Here is a 16,682-nt window from a genome sequence, read left to right as displayed (position 1 = left end):
TCATGACAGCCAGGACAGCACCAGCTCTAGTTCCAAGCATTTGCCTCATGCTCTGCACTGATCCAGGCAGGAGTGGTGAGGCAGAGACCTGTGGGGGAGGCTGAAAGGGAGTGCAGATGGCTCAGTGGCACCAGAGCACAGCTGCCAAGGGGCAGGGGCCCTGGTCAGTGCAGAGCTGGTGGCACAGGGGCCTGGCCACAGCCAGCAGTGGGGACAGAGCTGCCCTGCTGTGGCACTGCCAGGCTGCCCTTGTGCTGGGCTCTTTGCCCTGTTCCAGAGACCCCAGAGCAGCCACCAGACAAGAGATGGGACAGGACAAGGGCTTGGTCTATAGTGTTGTTCCCACTCAGGTAGGAAGCAAGGCATGAAGGAATGTCCCTGCCTGGCTGCAGCAGCCTCTGGGGCCTCCAGTGCAGCATGGCCTCTACTACCAGTGACTAGAGGAAGAGGGAGAGCTCCTGAGACCTGAACAAAACCAATCACAAAACTAGGCAAGAATTTCTTTAGAGTTTAACTAAGAATGCAATACTATTTCCAGCCAGTTTCCCATCTCGATAGTCACGTAACAAACCAAGGCAATGACGGTCTTTAGTTGACTGAACAGTTCTCAAGTTCAAACGTTGACACTTAATAGAGGGTCTCAGCATTGCTGCTCCGAGGCCTCTTGATCTTCTCAATGTTTTTAAGGATCATGTCATGCAAAGTGACCTGCAAAAAGGATAAACAGGACTCAGACAGGAAGGCAGCCAGCCAGTTTTCACCCTAAGCACTGACTGCCACAGCAGCACCACCCTCAACCCTTCTGTGCAACCACACACCTGGGTAAGATAAGCCAAACCTTACAAAACCAGTATATAAAATACCAAAAACATTCATTCAGAAACCCTTGGATTGGCTTGTACTGTATGAAGAGCTGAGGATCAGATTCCCACAGAGGGAGCACGAATATTTTGCATTATGGCCCTGAAAACACCTGCATCTCTGGGAGATGGTGGAGAAACACCTCACTGGAGGCAAAGTGGGAAGCAGGCAGGCCCAGGGGGAAAGGGGAGAGGAGCAGCAGCAGGAGCACAGTGGGGCTGTGTGCTTTCACTCACATATTGATTTCTCAGCTCTGAAATGATGAGGCGCAGACTAATGTACTCCTTCTCGTCGATCTCCGTCACGGTGCGCCGATAATCCTCCTGTGGGGCACACACAGCTCAGCCCAGCCCAGCCCCCCACAGAGCCCCCCAACCTCAGCTCAATCCCCACACGACTGCCCCTTTTCCCCCAGCACCCTCAGCTCAGAAAGGACAGCGACAAAGAGCTCAGAGTCCCAGCATCAACGTGGAAATCTGCACGGGCCCACTGACTTACCACATGAGGGTACTTGGCTATTTTGGAAACCAACTTTGCTCTTGTGATATAGTATCTGGCAGGGAAAGAGAGAATGAAGCTCAGATAAATAACCAGGATTATTTTCAGGTCCAAACTGCTCTGTAACAACACCTGGAGGACCTTTCCTAAAAACATTATTCTTCCAAGGAGATCCCAATAAAGCTATTTTAGAAACCAACTTTGCTCTTGTGATATAGTATCTGGCAGGGAAAGAGAGAGATTAAAGCTCAGATAAACAGCACAAGGATTATTTTCAGGTCCAAGCTGCCCTGCACAACAGCTGGAGGACCCTTCCCAAAACATTCTTTTCCAAGGAGATCCCAGAAAAAAATCCCAATAAAGCTATTTTGGAAACCAATTTTGTTCTTGTGATATAGTATCTGGCAGGGAAAGAAAGAGATTAAAGCTCAGATAAACAGCACAAGGATTATTTTCAGGTCCAAGCTGCCCTGCACAACAGCTGGAGGACCTTTCCCAAAAATACTCCTCTTCCAAGGAGATCCCAAAAAAGATCCCAATAAAGCTATTTTGGAAACCAATTTTGTTCTTGTGATATAGTATCTGGCAGGGAAAGAGAGATATTAAAGCTCAGATAAATAATCAAGATTACTTTCAGGTCCAAGCTGCCCTCTAACAACAGCTGGAAGACCTTCCTCAAAAACATTATTCTTCCAAGGAGATAACAAAAAAGATCCAAATAAAGCTATTTTGGAAACAACTTTGCTCTTGTGATATAGTATCTGGCAGGGAAAGAGAGAAATTAAAGCTCAGATAAACAGCACAAGGATTATTTTCAGGTCCAAGCTGCCCTGCACAACAGCTGGAGGACCCTTCCCAAAAATACTCCTCTTCCAAGGAGATCCCAAAAAAGATCCCAATAAAGCTATTTTGGAACCCAATTTTGCTCTTGTGATATAGTATCTGGCAGGGAAAGAGAGATATTAAAGCTCAGATAAATAATCAAGATTACTTTCAGGTCCCAGCTGCCCTCTAACAACAGCTGGAAGACCTTTCTCAAAAACATTCTTCTTCCAAGGAGATCCCAATACAGCTATTTTGGAAACCAACTTTGCTCTTGTGATATAGTGTCTGACAGGGAAAGTGAGAGATTAAAGCTCAGATAAACAACACCAGGATTATTTTCAGGTAGGTCCAAGCTACCCTGTAAGAACAGCTGGAGGACCTTTCCCAAAATCATTCCTCTTCTAAGGAGATTCCCAAAGAAGAAGTCTGTTCTTGCATGCCTACCTAGAAATCTGGTCCAGGTAAGATGCTGCCTCACTCTCCACAGTCCTAAGCTCAGCAACTGTTTCTTCCTGCAGGGGAGACAAGGAAAGTTAGCTCCAGTAGGCTGCAGCTGGCCTTCAGGGCTCAGGAAGCATTGTCTCAGCAGAACCACATCAAGTTCAGGTTTGGGAATTAAAATCTAAGCCAACCCCATAACTGCAGCTGCTGGACATCATGAACTGAAGGATTCAGAGGAAGCTCAGAGATAAAAACCCCTGGAGCACAGAGCAGTGCCTTACCTGAATAGAAACACCAAAGTTGTTCCCATCCTCTATCCTGGGAATGAGAAGCTGCACCCACATTTTGACCTGCAGTGGAGAGATAACGGCACTGACCAAAGCCAAAGATTTCTCTCAGGAATGTCAGCAAGAGCTCCCAGGACCCTGCCTTTGCAACAGAGCTCATGATCAGCTGCTGCAGGGCCCTTATGAGCCTGTAACACTTCCAGGATCACTTCCCACGTGGCTGGGATGCCATGCCAGCCAGCACAGGCCCAGCTTCCCATGGAGAGCTCTCCTCACCATGCCACAGGAGTCTGTGCTGAAGGGCAAGGCAAAGCCTCATGAGTACTGACATCAGACATCCTTCTCCTTCAGGTGAAGCACAGAGCTCCCCAAGCCCCTGCCAGACAGGACAAAGCCCTGCCTTTCCTCATCTGCAGCACAGAGGGACCTGCTCCTCCCACAGCTCCACCCCTGCAGGAGTAACACGGTAACACAACCCCCTGCCTGCCCCTGCTCCAGGCTCACCGTATTGCACTTCTCAATGAGCAGCCTGATCTCTGGTTTCACTTTCTCTATGATGTCCACCAGCTGCTGGTTGCTCTTCAGCATCCCATTGGGCATCACAAACACTTTGGTACCTGTGGCACAGACAAACCCTCAGTGTCAGGGGCTCACAGGAGCAGCTGCAGCAGGGATGGACTGAGGGGACACCTGAGCCTCACTCAGCTCCCAGCAAGGCCAGAAAGGGGCTGAGCCAGGCTGTGGCCACCTGTGGAGAAGGGGAAAGGGACATGGGACAAGCAGTGACCACCAGAGGAGGAAACAACACAGAGCAGGATGAGATTGAAGAGCTCGAGGATGCTGAGCACAAAGGGTTCTCCTTGGTGCACATGTACAAGAAGTTTGTGTCTCAGCTTAATGCAAAGCCTGGAATGTTCTTCCAGACAAAGAGAGGAACTGCACAGATCCTCAGAACCAGGAGATAGCTGCCTCTGTCAGCAGGGCCAGACCCAGCCAAGCACTACTTATGTCTATCAGAGAAGCACTAATTATGCTTCTAGGAGCTGGAAGCTGACTCCTCCACATCAAAACATCTGTAGGTCAGGCTCTGGCCTTCATGAGCAGCAGCTGCTGGCAGGGCAGGGCAAGTGGGGCTTGCACAATCTGCATCTCCAAGGCTCAGGGGGCAGGCAGCAATACAGGGGACTTGGGGAGTCTTACCCTGAAAGGTCTCGTCGTGGTCTTCCAGCTTCCTCTTTTTCATATTTGGCTAAAATATACAAAATGTTTTACTCACAAACTAGCTGTAAGCTGTAGGAATGTTGTAAAAGGAAAAAAAAAAAAGGAAAACTTAGAGCTCTGCCATGTTCCTGTTTTCTAAATACTCTTCCTTAAATCCCAGGAAGAGCTGCAGAGCTGTGTTACCTCCAGGCTTGAGAGATCAATCTCTAACAGCCTCTGGGCCAAGGCCTGGTGTTAAATAAGAATATCCCACCCCAGCAGAGAGCAAACCATACAGTTTGAACAGGAGCTGGGAGCACAGCCAGCACAGTAACCTTACCCCATCCAGTCCATCGTGGCTGTTGGTGAGAAGAATTGGGTCAGGCACTGGGAGGTTCATGTCCGAATGGATCTGAGTCAGATCATGAATATTCAGGATGGGTTCCTGCAAAATAAAGCAGAGTTGTTACCTGATCACGAGCTAACAAATTCTGCCACACCAAACAGAACAAGAAAAAAGATTCAGGCCTCCTTCTTGTCCAAAGTTAGGATGAATGAAGAGAAAAAGTCTGGAAATAGACTGTGGAGCCCCCACACCCTGAGTGCCAAGCCATGGTGTCCCTGTGAGAGCCCAGCACTGAGAGGGACAGCCCACTGGGGAGGAAAATAAATGTGAGAAATCACACAAAGCAAACTGCACAAGGCAGCACCCCCCCAGAGCCAACAGCACTGCAGCTGCTGCCTCGTGTCCCTGCAGCAAGGTGAGATGCTCAGAAAACAGCCCTGGAGAGAGCTGCCACAAGACTTTCAAAATGTAGCTGCAGGTGGAAAAGGATACAAAGCACAAGGCACATCCTACCTTAAGGAATCCATCGAGTTCTAACAGCTTCTTTGGGAAAAAGTTTGCTACGAGGTCCTCAGCCTGAGAGAGAAAAGAAGAACAAACAGTGATGTGGGAGAAGCCACGTGGCTCCCACCAGCAGGGAAATCATCTGTGCACCAGCAGGAAACAAAGAGAACCCAGTGCTTCCTGCTGCCAACACCAGACAAAGCTCAGGTGGGAAGGAGCCCAAGAGGCACAGGAGGCTCACAGCAGTGCTGAGGGCATCAGCTGGGTGCTGCCGAGCTTCCAGGGCAGGCTCAGCCCACAGCCGAGTGTGTCACAAAGATAAGGGCAAAAAAAAAACCCCATTGCTGCTGGGCCCGTGGCACTCACCTCACTCGTGATCCGCTCCCTGAAGGAGTCAACCTACAGAAGCAAACAGGGACAGTCAGGGTGGCTCCCAACAGCCGGGGCGGCCGCGCTGAGCCCCGCACGACCCTCCCGGCTCGGCTCCCGCTCTCCCGGGGGACCGGGAGGAGCCCGCCAGCACCGAGCGGGGCTGCCCGGGGCGGCTCCATCCGCCCCCCATGACCCCGGGCGCTGCGGGGAGCCGGGAACCGGGAGGGACGATCCTCAGACCCTCCGGGCCGCCCCCCGGGGCAGCCGGGCCCGGCTCGGGGGCGGCCGCAGCCCAGCCCCGGCCGCATCCCCGCCCCCCGGCGCTGCAGGGCCGGGCGGGGGTGGAGACACCGGGGGCTCATCGGGGCGGGCGGGCCGCGCTCGGCGGCCGGGCTGGAACGGCCGGGAGGCGCCGTGGGGCGGCCCCAAGCCCGCCCCGCCCCGCCCCGGGCCGGGCCGGCGGCGGCAGAGCTCGGTGCGGGCCGGCGGGGCGGAGGCGGCGGCCGAGCGGGGCCGGAGCGGGGCCGCGCGGGGCGGGGCGAGCGGCGGGGCCGGGGCGCACCTTGAGCTTCACCTCCGGGTCCACCTTGAGCAGCGAGGCCATGGCGGGTCCGGTCTCGGGGCCGCTCCGCTTCCCCGGGGCCCACACCGGAAATGACCTCACGCCGCGCGCCCGCCAATGCCGCGCGCGCCCGCCGCCCGCGTGACCGGCCCCTACCGCGCACGCGCGCCGCCGAGTCCCGGCCGCTCCAGCGCCGCCCGGGGCGGGGACACCGAAAATGGCGGCGCCGGGACTGCGCCCCCGCCTGCGTCACGTCCGGCGCGCGGCGATGGCGGGGCGCGCGCGGGCGGCGCGATGGAGGCAGCGCGGGCGGGCGGCGGCGGCACCGGCACCGGCGGCACGGCGCACGTCAGCTTCGTGTGCCAGCGCTGCTGCCAGCCGCTCAAGCTCGACACCTCCTTCAAGGTGCTCGACCGCCTCACCATCCAGGAGCTCACCGGTACCGGGCGCCGTGGGGTGGGGTGGGCGGCCGGGGCTCGGGCCTAGGCCTGGGCCTGGCTGACGCCGTCTCTCCCACAGCCCCGCTGGTGAGCGCCGCCCCGGCCAGGCCCGGGGACCTGCACGAGGAGGAGAGCGCCCTCACGGAGGTACGGCGGGGCCGGCGGTGGGGAGCGGCGGCAGCGGCAGCTCCCCCGGGCCTGCCGGTAACGGGGTTTCCTTGCCTCCAGGAAGCTTTCGTGGAGAACCGGCAGGATGGCGTGTCCAGGAGGTTCATCCCGCCTGCCAGGTACAGCCGCAGTCCCGTCAGCTGGGAGCCTGGGGCAGCCCCTCAGAAATGTCCCCTCACGGGGCTGGGTCACACTGAACAGCTCCTGTGAAGCCCCCAGAGCTTCTCCTGCGGGATCCCCGGGGCTGCCTCACACTGAACAGCTCCTGTGAAGCCCCCAGAGCTTCCCCTGCGGGATCCCCCTGGCTGGGTCACACTGAACAGCTCCTGTGAGCCCTCAGAGCTTCCCCTGCAGGATCCCCGGGGCTGGGTCACACTGAACAGCTCCTGTGAGCCCCCAGAGCTTCCCCTGCGGGATCCCCCTGGCCCTCGGGCTCCTTTTCAGTTTGAACACAGAACTGCACCATCCTTGTTGCACTGTGGGTCAACACAAAGCCAACTGAGCCCCCAAAACACGGGTTGCCCCATCCTCCTGCTCTCCCTTTGCCCTGAGCCAGCCCCAGGTTGTGGTTTGGTGCTGGAGCTGCCTCCCCTCAGCACTTACAACATGTTCTTTCCAAGGATGATGTCAACAGAAAGTGCCAACAGCTTCACGCTGATCGGAGAGGCCTCGGATGGTGGCACCATGGAAAACCTCAGCAGGAGACTGAAGGCAAGTGGGTCACGAGCTGGCAGACTCAGATCCTTGGGAGCAGAGCTTCAGTTTTTCCTGATGCTCTGCAAAACTAAACTGCAAAGTTTCCCATAGCATTTGTCTTCTAGGGGCTTGGTTGGTGAGTAGTTGAGCAGAGATGGATTATTTTAATGAGTATTTGGCCTGCAAAGAGGATTCCTGCTAATTGAAGCTGCTGAAAAGCAGCAGGAGCTGCTTGAGGTTTCACTTGCACTGATGTGAGCCCTTCCTCCAGGTCACTGGAGACCTCTTTGACATCATGTCTGGGCAGACAGACGTGGATCATCCCCTGTGTGAGGAGTGCACAGACACTCTGCTGGACCAGCTGGACACACAGCTCAACATCACAGAGAACGAGTGCCAGAACTACAAGTGAGTGATGCAGAGCTGCTGTGGCTTGAGGCACAATCAGTGTGGATGATTTATTAAAAAACATGGATATTGATCTAGTACTGATATCCAACTGTGACAGACAAAAACTCTCTAACAGAGTTAGAAAGTGTGTGTTTATTGTGAGATAACTCCCAAACACCACAATTTACAGGTGATTACAGAGCCCTTTTATCTATACAAATATTGAATACCCAAAATACAAATACATATTCATAGCTTTGGTACATCCCAGTCCCTGCTCTGTATGGTAATTAGTTCAAAAGCCATTAAGCATGAATAGTTTGTTCCTTGAAATGGGTTGAGGGTCCCAAAGTGAGGAAGTAAATGAAGTCTTCCTCATTCTGACCTTTCTACCTTTTCAATGCATATATGACAAATGAACCCTTGGTAAAACTCCCATTCCTCATCTTCAATTGGTTTCAGAACAGAGGAGGCCCAAAATTGTCTTATGTTCCTAAAAACAATTGTCTTATGTTCTTAAAAGCTATTTATCAGTTTCTGTACTCTTCATTATAAACCCAGCTAAACAAACATTCTGTTGACAATGAATTATTAGTTAACTACTAACTCTTAACTTCATCAAGGCCTACCCATTTATTTTCATTAACTCCAATAAAGTTTATCTCTAACTAAAATCTTAGCTCCTCTAAAATCTCTAAATTCCTTAAATTTTCTGTCTCATGGAGAGCTCAGGATTGCCAAGAGCTGCAGGGGCTGCCAGTGCAGGACTTCCCAGGATACCTGTCCTGGCAATCCTGATGTTCTCCTCTAGGAGATGCCTGGAGATTCTGGAGCAGATGAACGAGGATGACAAAGAGAAGCTGCAGACAGAGCTGAAGGAGCTGGCACTGGAGGAGGAGCGGCTGATCCAGGAGCTGGAGGATGTGGAGAAAAACCGCAAGATTGTGGCTGAGGACTTTGAGAAAGTCAGGGCAGAGGCTGAGAGGCTGGAGCAGGAGGAGGCTCAGTGAGTGGCAGGGCTTGGAGGCAAAAAATAAATGAGAAATTTGTAAATGTGCCCAAATGCCAGTGGCTCACTCTGTGCACAAAAAGAGAGACCAAACTGGCCTGCAGAGCTGAAAGTCTGAGGTAGAAGCCAGCACTGAGCACTTCTTTGTTTGTGCTCAAAGGTACCAGAAGGAATACTGTGAGTTCAAGAGGCAGCAGCTGGAGCTGGATGATGAGCTGAAGAGTGTGGACAACCAAATGCGCTATGCCCAGATGCAGCTGGATAAACTAAAGAAAACCAACGTGTTCAATGCTACCTTTCACATCTGGTAATGTGGACATTGGAATATTATATCCATTTTCTTGGAATCTGCAGTGTGAAAGTTTTTAGGTCACTGTGTTTGATAGGAAGGGTGCAAGCCAGCTCACAGTTACCTCCCAGCAAAGCAATGAATGCCATGTCCCAGGCATGGCAGCTGAGGAAAGTGTGCCAGGCTTTGGGACTGGGAAATGGCTCCTTCACCAGTCCCAGAAACACTTTGGAACCCCTGTGCCAGCCAGCAGTGACACTGGCATTGGGGTTCACAGAGCAGGCAGCTTGGAGAGGCTGGCTGGGGGTTTTTGTTGTGTTTTTATGACAAAAAGAGAATGAGTGTTTGGTGTTTACACACACTTGTTAAGAATAGCCCCAACCCTCCTTGTGCTTGGCTGGCACTGTGTGTGCTGTGCTCTTAGGACACAGCCCCTATTTGGTTATCAGGCCATGAGCTTTTCCCAGCCTAGCACATTTATTTATAATTCTCCTTATCACAGGCACAGTGGGCAGTTTGGCACAATAAATAACTTCAGGCTTGGCCGCCTCCCCAGCGTTCCTGTGGAGTGGAACGAGATCAACGCTGCCTGGGGGCAGACTGTGCTGCTGCTGCATGCCCTGGCCAACAAAATGGGCCTGAAGTTCCAGAGGTACCTGCAAAACCACCCACAGGTCATTGATGGCCCAGAGGAGGACAGGCAGACTCAGGTGCCAGTGAAATCTGTGAATTCTGTCTCCTTTTTTTCAGATACCGCCTTGTCCCCTATGGCAACCACTCCTATTTGGAGTCCCTCACAGACAAATCCAAGGTAAGGGATCCTGTACAAAGCATGGGACATTGATCTTGAGTGCCTGCATCCCTGGTCACACTGGGGATGCAGGAAAACCTTGGTCTCTGTGCATTTGGAGTCCAGCAAAGGTGGCTGCCCCAGCTCCTCCAGCATGGTGACATCTCACATCCTGTATGAAGCCACTGGTGCTGCCAGCCAGCAGTAGAACTGTTGAATGACACACCTGGCCAGAGGCAGAGGCATATTTTGGGGTGATTGGCAGGTAGATGGCATGATTTGGGGTTGGGGGAAGTCAGGAAAATATGCCTGCACGTGGTAGGGACTGGCACGAAACCAAGTCACACTTCCTGTGCCACAAGCCATTTCTCAGCATCCCATGACAAATATAAGCCTTACATGAGGTTAAAAAGCTGCAGTGACCATATCAAAAAAAGTGCTTGGTGTTCCTGATACAAATCTCTTCTCCAGGAGCTTCCCCTGTACTGCTCTGGAGGCCTGAGGTTCTTCTGGGACAATAAGTTTGATCACGCCATGGTGGCATTCCTGGACTGTGTGCAGCAGTTCAAAGAGGAAGTGGAGAAAGGTGAAACTCGCTTTTGTTTGCCTTACAGGTGAGTGTTGCCACAAAACTCAAATTCAGCCCTGTGTGCTCTCCCTAGCATCGTTTCAGCCCTGATTTTTCAGAAATCATCTGCAATTCTTTATGATGTGTTTGATAGTTTCATTGAAACTTAAAGCTAACCCCTTGGGTGGAGTCCTGAGGCTTGTTCAGATCTTTTTAAAAACAAGATAGTGTTATTGTGAGATTTAAAATGTAGTGCTTGGTGTCATACTGAGGTTAAATATTTGCAGTAGGAATACACTAATTAAAGCTTGTGTGTGATACAGGATGGACGTGGAGAAAGGAAAGATTGAAGACACAGGTGGCAGTGGTGGCTCTTATTCAATTAAAACACAATTTAACTCTGAAGAGCAGTGGACAAAAGCACTAAAATTCATGTTAACTAACCTGAAATGGGGCCTGGCCTGGGTCTCCTCCCAATTCTATAACAAGTAACTGTGATCAGAACTTGGCCTGGCAGCCATGGAGTGTCTGCATTGTGTTGGAGAAAGGCAAATGAAGATATCTTAATATTAACCAGTACAAAATGTTTACAATACCAAAAATCCACAAGACACTTTATTTACAATGCCATTATTACAAGTAGTTTGTAGAAAAGCAATATGCAAAATTGTATTGTTGAGTTGAACAGAATAAAACCCAGTTATTAAATGGACTCTAAACTGTTATTTTTGGGTTTATGGCCATGCACATAAATCATTGTCAAATGAGCATCAGTTTGATGCTGCTCTGTTACAGCTAATGCAAGGTTGGAAAAGCAAGACATGACAAACACAAGGAATAATGTGGGAAAACTGCCAGAACTCTGCCTACTCATTAAAGAATTTAAAATAAAATATTTTCTAAGTCATATCAGCACTTCTTTGTGCTGCTGAACTTAAAAAGGTTTGAGACCATTACAGCACTGTAATCCCTCCTGCAGGCTGCTCCTGCACAGGGCAGTGCTGAGCAAACAAGGAAGTTATTCCAGGTGTTTCCAGCCAGCAGTGCCTGGCACAGCACAGACCTGGCACTGGCAGGGAGAGCCAGGCTGGGCACTGCTGTGGTGACGGTCACAGTGCTGGCACAGAGGGGACAATCCCAGGGGACAATCCCTGTTTTATAAAAGCAGCAGGAGGAGACAGAGCAGCCCCATTTGTGAGAGCTGGTCCCACCAGCCATGGCAGCACCTTTCAAACACAACCACTCTGAGGGATCTCTGATTAAAGAGAGCTTAGATCCCAAACTTAAAAGATGCAGCTGTTACAATAAAGCTTTTAGGGCACTTCTAAACACTGTGGTGCTGTTGGGCCTCCTTCCAGAGCATGACTGATGCCCAGCAGGACGAGCTTTGCTAAATTAACACATGACAGAATTCAGGTAACCCTGAGCTGTGCTGGGCAGTGTCACAGAGCAGGGACAGCTGTCAGCAGTGTGACAGCTCCTGCTGACTGGAGGGACAGGGTGGTTCTATTTCTGAGGAGGGATTCTGTCCTGAGGAGATCTGGTGGCACGCTGCTGCTCGGGTGTGGGGCTGCCAAGCACGCGCCTCACCACGGCGTAGGAGAACTCCAGGATGCTCTGGGGAGTGATGCCAGTGATGCAGTTTAAATGCTCCACAGCCTGGAAAAAAGAAAAGATCACCTAAATCTGTGAGTTACAGACTGATAAGAGTAACTGCTCTACCTGCCAGTGGAACATTGCCTGTGGGGTTTTGTTCTGTGAAGCCCTAAAGGTGAGGACACTTGTAGGAATGTGCCCCCTGTTGAAGGAGTGAATAAATTATTCTTTGTCTGTTTAAAAAGGCAAAAAGCACAGAAGTTTCTCTCCCAATTTGGTACAAAAGATACCTCACAGGACCTTTGGGACTTCACCTCAGACCTGGGGCTGTCCAACTGGACAGAGGCAAAGAGGTCCAGCCTAGGTAATTCACTAGAAAAGGAAGAGAACAAATGAAATAATTGCTTTTGTGGGTGTTTTAGCAGGAGCAAGAACCTCTACCCCCAACTCAGTTTTTCTCTGTAAGAGTTTTGCTATTTTGCCTTTTATTAAACCTTTTTCTATTTCCAAGACTACCTCAAAAGCCATCCTACTAATTTTATACCATTCAAAGTAGCTCAACTATCTCAAGTGTAATCAGTTTCTCTAAGAGCTCATAAAACCTAACTCAAAAAACAACACACCACACACTCACCAGTGCCAGCACACAGCTCTGACAGAAACCCACATGCTTTGTCCTGAAAGAGAGAGGTGTCCCCTCCCAGTGCAGCCCCAGTTGCTGTGCTGGAACCATCACAGATAAACCACTTTGGCACTGTGTTTTGCTGTGCTGGAACAGATAAACCACCTTGGCACTGTGTTCCCGTGGAGCCAAGGCCTTCAGCAGTGACTGTACCTGCTCCCAGTGCCCAGGGCTCAGGATGAACACCCCTGTACTGATAACTCCAACAGCCAGCAGCATGAAATCTTCCTTCACTGTTAAAAACCTGGCTCTGCAGAAAGAAAAGTGTGTTCAGGTGTAAAAGTTGCTTCACAGTTCAAAAGCACCTGCCAGTGCCCAGGACATGTTGGTTTATTTAGGCCAGCCTGAATAAACCACTGGAACTGACAGTGCAAGGCTGCATTTTAACCAAATGAAACACTTTCCTTGCCCTTGAAGCAGGTGTGGAAAAGCATGTTGTTTGAACTGGTGTATTTAGAAACAATGATGAATGTCCCCTCAAATTATTTTTTAAAATGGCATAATGAGAAATAGCCCAAAATGGCATAAATAGCAGCATATGCTATGCCCCAAAATGGCATAAATAGCAGAATATGGTGCTATTTATTACTTTGAATTTCAAAGGGTTATTTTTATTATTTTAAGTCATTGTCAGGTCTTACATCTGCACTTTGCTGGGTGTGGAGTTCTCGAGGGCAATCTTCAGCACGGTGTCATAGATGGTCTCTCTGGTCAGGTAGCAGAGGTCCAGCAGCTGCACACACAGCTGGTGTAAAGGTTTGGCAGGAAGCAAGCAGCCATTGTATCCTGGCAGAGATCACACCATCAGTGCCATGTTTTGGGTCACTACATTGAGTCTGAGGTACCAGAAGGGAGAGGGAATTCTGAGGACTGCCCCTGTCTCTGAATGCCACAGGATCCTTCAGCCTCAGTGTAATTTCACTCTGAAATTCAGGCTGTCAGAACTGGTACCAGTTCTGGGTGTCTCTGGGTCTGCATTGAAGGCACTTGAGACAGTAATTCCTGTTCAGACTCAAGTGTTTATTATTTCTTATCAGTAAAACAGTGTCACTGCTGTGAGTTCAGCAGCTTTTCATTAGAAGGCACAAAATGGCCAACAATCTCTTGGTACAGGGTCTTTTACGACTGAACTGTCCAATTAAGAACTGACACCTGGATTATTTTCCCTTTTAACTCAATAACTGATCCCAGTGTGGACATTTCTGCCCAATTGCAAAATGCCACCCAAACCTAAGGAGGAAGAAGAAGAAACCCAGGACAACACCCTGTGCCCTCCATCTTGCTGCCATCCACAACACACTAAAAACCCCAAAACCTCAATTTCTCACCCAGTGATACACCTACACAACTCTCTATAATCCATTTCACACTTTTGTGGATTCCAATCTGTCTTGAAGTCTGGGAAACTTTCTCCATGAATGAGGGTCAAAGTCAGAGCTGCCCTGGGGGTCAGGGCACCCCAGAGCAGACAGAGAAATATTCCCTGAGTGCTCTGGGTTTGCACACTGGGCCAAGAGAATGGTGAGTAATTGCAGAAAATGTGGCCTGGCATCATATTTGGGGGCTTTAAACTTTTAATATTTTACTGAATGACTCATGGCTGGCTGTCCAACAACATTCTATAAAGGACAAAGTTCTCATCTAAAAAGCTCTGGAAAATCTGAACTGTTCCATGTGCAAAAATCTGTAATATGAGACATTTCAGAGCAGCAACAACTCAATGACCCTACTAAAAAACTTCCTTCTCCTTCCCCCTGCCTGATACTCTCACCTAGAACCTCCAGGAGCAATTCCACATAGGCCAAGGGGGTGGACACGTTGATGTGGAACTGCAGAGTGTTCAAAACAGCAAGCTCTGACTCCAGCAATTCCTGTTTAGTGTAGGAGTATTTTATGGATTGCAGAAATGTTAAAGCTGTGTCACTGGTCACTCTCTGAAGAGGAAAAAGAGATAAAATGTCTTCCAGGAGTAAGGCAGGAACAAAGTGGTGTCACCTCTCTGCTCCTGCTGAGCACCAGTCCTTTGAGCTGGCATGGGAAATCCAGCTCTGACCTTCCCCACAGGTTTCAGCTCAACAAACCATCCCCAGGTAGGTGTGGACACACAATTTTGACAACCACAGGGCTGAGATTTTCCTGCATTTTTTCCCCCCCCTCAGAAGTGGAAACACTTGCCAGCAAATTGTTACTGGGTGAGCAGCAATTCACCTACCCTAAAGGGAATGTGGTGTCCTTGGCATCTCATTATCACTACTGGCTTCCAAAAAGGAAATCTATTTTTAAGAGAGATTAATACACTGCAGATTTAACCATGGTGCGAGAGCAAGGACAGGCTGAGCTGGCTTACACTGTAGTGCAGAGAGAGTTTGCTGGCAAGCTGAACACAGGACACGAGTCTCAGGACAAAGGTGTTGGTGATCTGATCTCTGACAGAGCTCCAGCTGCTCCTCTGGCCTTGTGTGCTCCCTCTGCCATCCCACATCTGCTCTACCTGCTTGATCATGAACCTACAAAAGCCACAATTGCGCAGAGAATGGTTCTGGCTGCTGAGGAAAGGGACAAAGGCAATTCCACATACGTGTATATATAATATATACATATATGTAATATACAGATACATTTAATATATATAATATATACGTATATATAATACACACATACATATATATTATATATACATATAGTTGTGTAAATAAATATTATATATATAATATACACACATATGTATATATTATATATTATATATTATATATTATATATTATATATTATATATTATATATTATATATTATATATTATATATTATATATTTTATACTATATATACAAAAGCCACAATTGCTCAGAGAATGGTTCTGGCTGCTGAGAAAAAGGAACAAAGGCAATTCCACATACATGTATATATAATATATACATATATATAATATACACATACATATAATATATATAATATATACATATATATGTGTAAATAGATATAGATATATAGATAGATATATATAATATATAATATATATGTATTATATACATATATATACATAATATTATATATGTGTGTGTGTAAATAGATATATATTTTATATATATAATATATAATGTATGCATATATAAACATTTATATATATGTATTATATGCAATATATATTGTATATGTATTATATATACAATGTACAATTTATAATATATATTGTACAATATACATTATAATATATACAATATAATAATATATAATACAAATGTATATTATTTGTATTATAATAATACAATATATATATAATATACAATATATATAGTATATATAATATATACACATAATATATATTATACATATATATGTATATGTAATATATACATATATATTATTATGTATATATTTTATATATATACATATATCCATCTATATATTATGTATGTGTATATATACGTATGTATGTATGTATATATAGGAGTATATGTAGAAGTAATAATTCAGATTGAATGAAAGAGGAGACAAAGCTCATTAATCCTGTGTGGTTTTGGGGCAGAGTGGGACAGGGCTGGGCAGTAAAACCCCACCAGGGGATGGGAAATGTGCTGTGTTTAGGACTCTCATTACCGTTCAAGTAACTCCACTGCCTGGTACCGTGTGGGCAGGTCCAAGTGCCATTTTTCAGCCAAAAGGAATATAAATTCTGCAAAAAGCACAGCAGGCACTCATTGCAGCTCCCGAGGCTCGGTGTACGGCTGCCCCGGGAGCTGCTGTGCCGAGCCTCACCCACGATCCGTGTCTCTTTGAAGCACCCGGCCTGCTCGGGCAGCTCGCTCACGTACTGCTCGTTCTCCGTGGCCAAGTGGATCAGGGTGTCCTCGATAATCTCAGGAGCAACCCCACAGAACACGGGCCCTGAGTCACGGCCCCGGGCTCCCAGGGGCACCTCAGTCGCCATGGAGCGGGGCAGGGCAGAGGCCGTAACGGCAGTGACTGAACCGGCCCTACGGCGAGAGACCGGCCCGGGGCTCCGCCGCCTCCTCCCGGCGCTCGGGGGCGGCACCAGGCCGGGTCTGGCCGGGTTGTGGGCAGGCCCCGGCCCAGTTCAGGTCGGGTGAGGCGTTTCCCACCACGTGACCCCACTCCGCTAATCAGCACCCGCCGATGCCGCGATGGGCACCACCCACTCGGC

General features: G+C 49.0%; 3 protein-coding genes across 5 annotated transcripts; 1 reads left to right on the top strand and 2 right to left on the bottom strand.

Annotated features, from left to right (window-relative positions):
- Positions 1–496: 496 nt before the first annotated feature.
- On the bottom strand, positions 497–6,007 carry PSME3 (proteasome activator subunit 3). Of its 2 annotated transcripts, XM_074557382.1 has the most exons (11): positions 5,897–6,007; positions 5,329–5,361; positions 4,972–5,034; positions 4,453–4,557; positions 4,113–4,161; positions 3,417–3,529; positions 2,907–2,975; positions 2,629–2,696; positions 1,360–1,414; positions 1,098–1,184; positions 497–708 (listed from the first exon to the last, which is right to left on the bottom strand). In XM_074557382.1, the coding sequence occupies exons 1-11, from the start codon at positions 5,936–5,938 to the stop codon at positions 628–630; spliced, it is 765 nt and encodes a 254-aa protein (XP_074413483.1). In that variant the 5' UTR covers positions 5,939–6,007; the 3' UTR covers positions 497–627. The 2 variants fall into 2 exon arrangements, with proteins under 2 accessions (XP_074413483.1, XP_074413484.1); XM_074557383.1 differs by lacking the exons at positions 497–708; positions 1,098–1,184; positions 1,360–1,414 and adding an exon at positions 2,139–2,301.
- Positions 6,008–6,013: 6 nt separating this feature from the next.
- On the top strand, positions 6,014–10,958 carry BECN1 (beclin 1). The gene is made up of 11 exons (XM_074557380.1): positions 6,014–6,335; positions 6,416–6,483; positions 6,565–6,623; positions 7,125–7,215; positions 7,472–7,608; positions 8,402–8,596; positions 8,760–8,906; positions 9,391–9,540; positions 9,639–9,699; positions 10,150–10,292; positions 10,570–10,958. Exons 1-11 carry the CDS (start codon positions 6,014–6,016, stop codon positions 10,736–10,738), a joined length of 1,542 nt encoding a protein of 513 aa, XP_074413481.1. The 3' UTR covers positions 10,739–10,958.
- Positions 10,569–16,641, bottom strand: CNTD1 (cyclin N-terminal domain containing 1). 2 transcript variants are annotated; one of them, XM_014272248.3, is made up of 7 exons: positions 16,277–16,639; positions 16,118–16,193; positions 14,872–15,031; positions 14,296–14,458; positions 13,166–13,310; positions 12,678–12,774; positions 10,569–11,905 (listed from the first exon to the last, which is right to left on the bottom strand). In XM_014272248.3, exons 1-7 carry the CDS (start codon positions 16,446–16,448, stop codon positions 11,753–11,755), a joined length of 966 nt encoding a protein of 321 aa, XP_014127723.2. In that variant the 5' UTR covers positions 16,449–16,639; the 3' UTR covers positions 10,569–11,752. The 2 variants fall into 2 exon arrangements, with proteins under 2 accessions (XP_014127723.2, XP_074413482.1); XM_074557381.1 differs by having other exon boundaries at positions 11,764–12,774; positions 16,277–16,641.
- Between the last annotated feature and the right edge of the window lie 41 nt (positions 16,642–16,682).

Source organism: Zonotrichia albicollis, chromosome 23 (genome assembly GCF_047830755.1).
Source record: "Zonotrichia albicollis isolate bZonAlb1 chromosome 23, bZonAlb1.hap1, whole genome shotgun sequence".
Lineage (NCBI taxonomy): Eukaryota > Metazoa > Chordata > Aves > Passeriformes > Passerellidae > Zonotrichia > Zonotrichia albicollis.
This window is presented reverse-complemented; position numbering and strand designations above follow the sequence as displayed.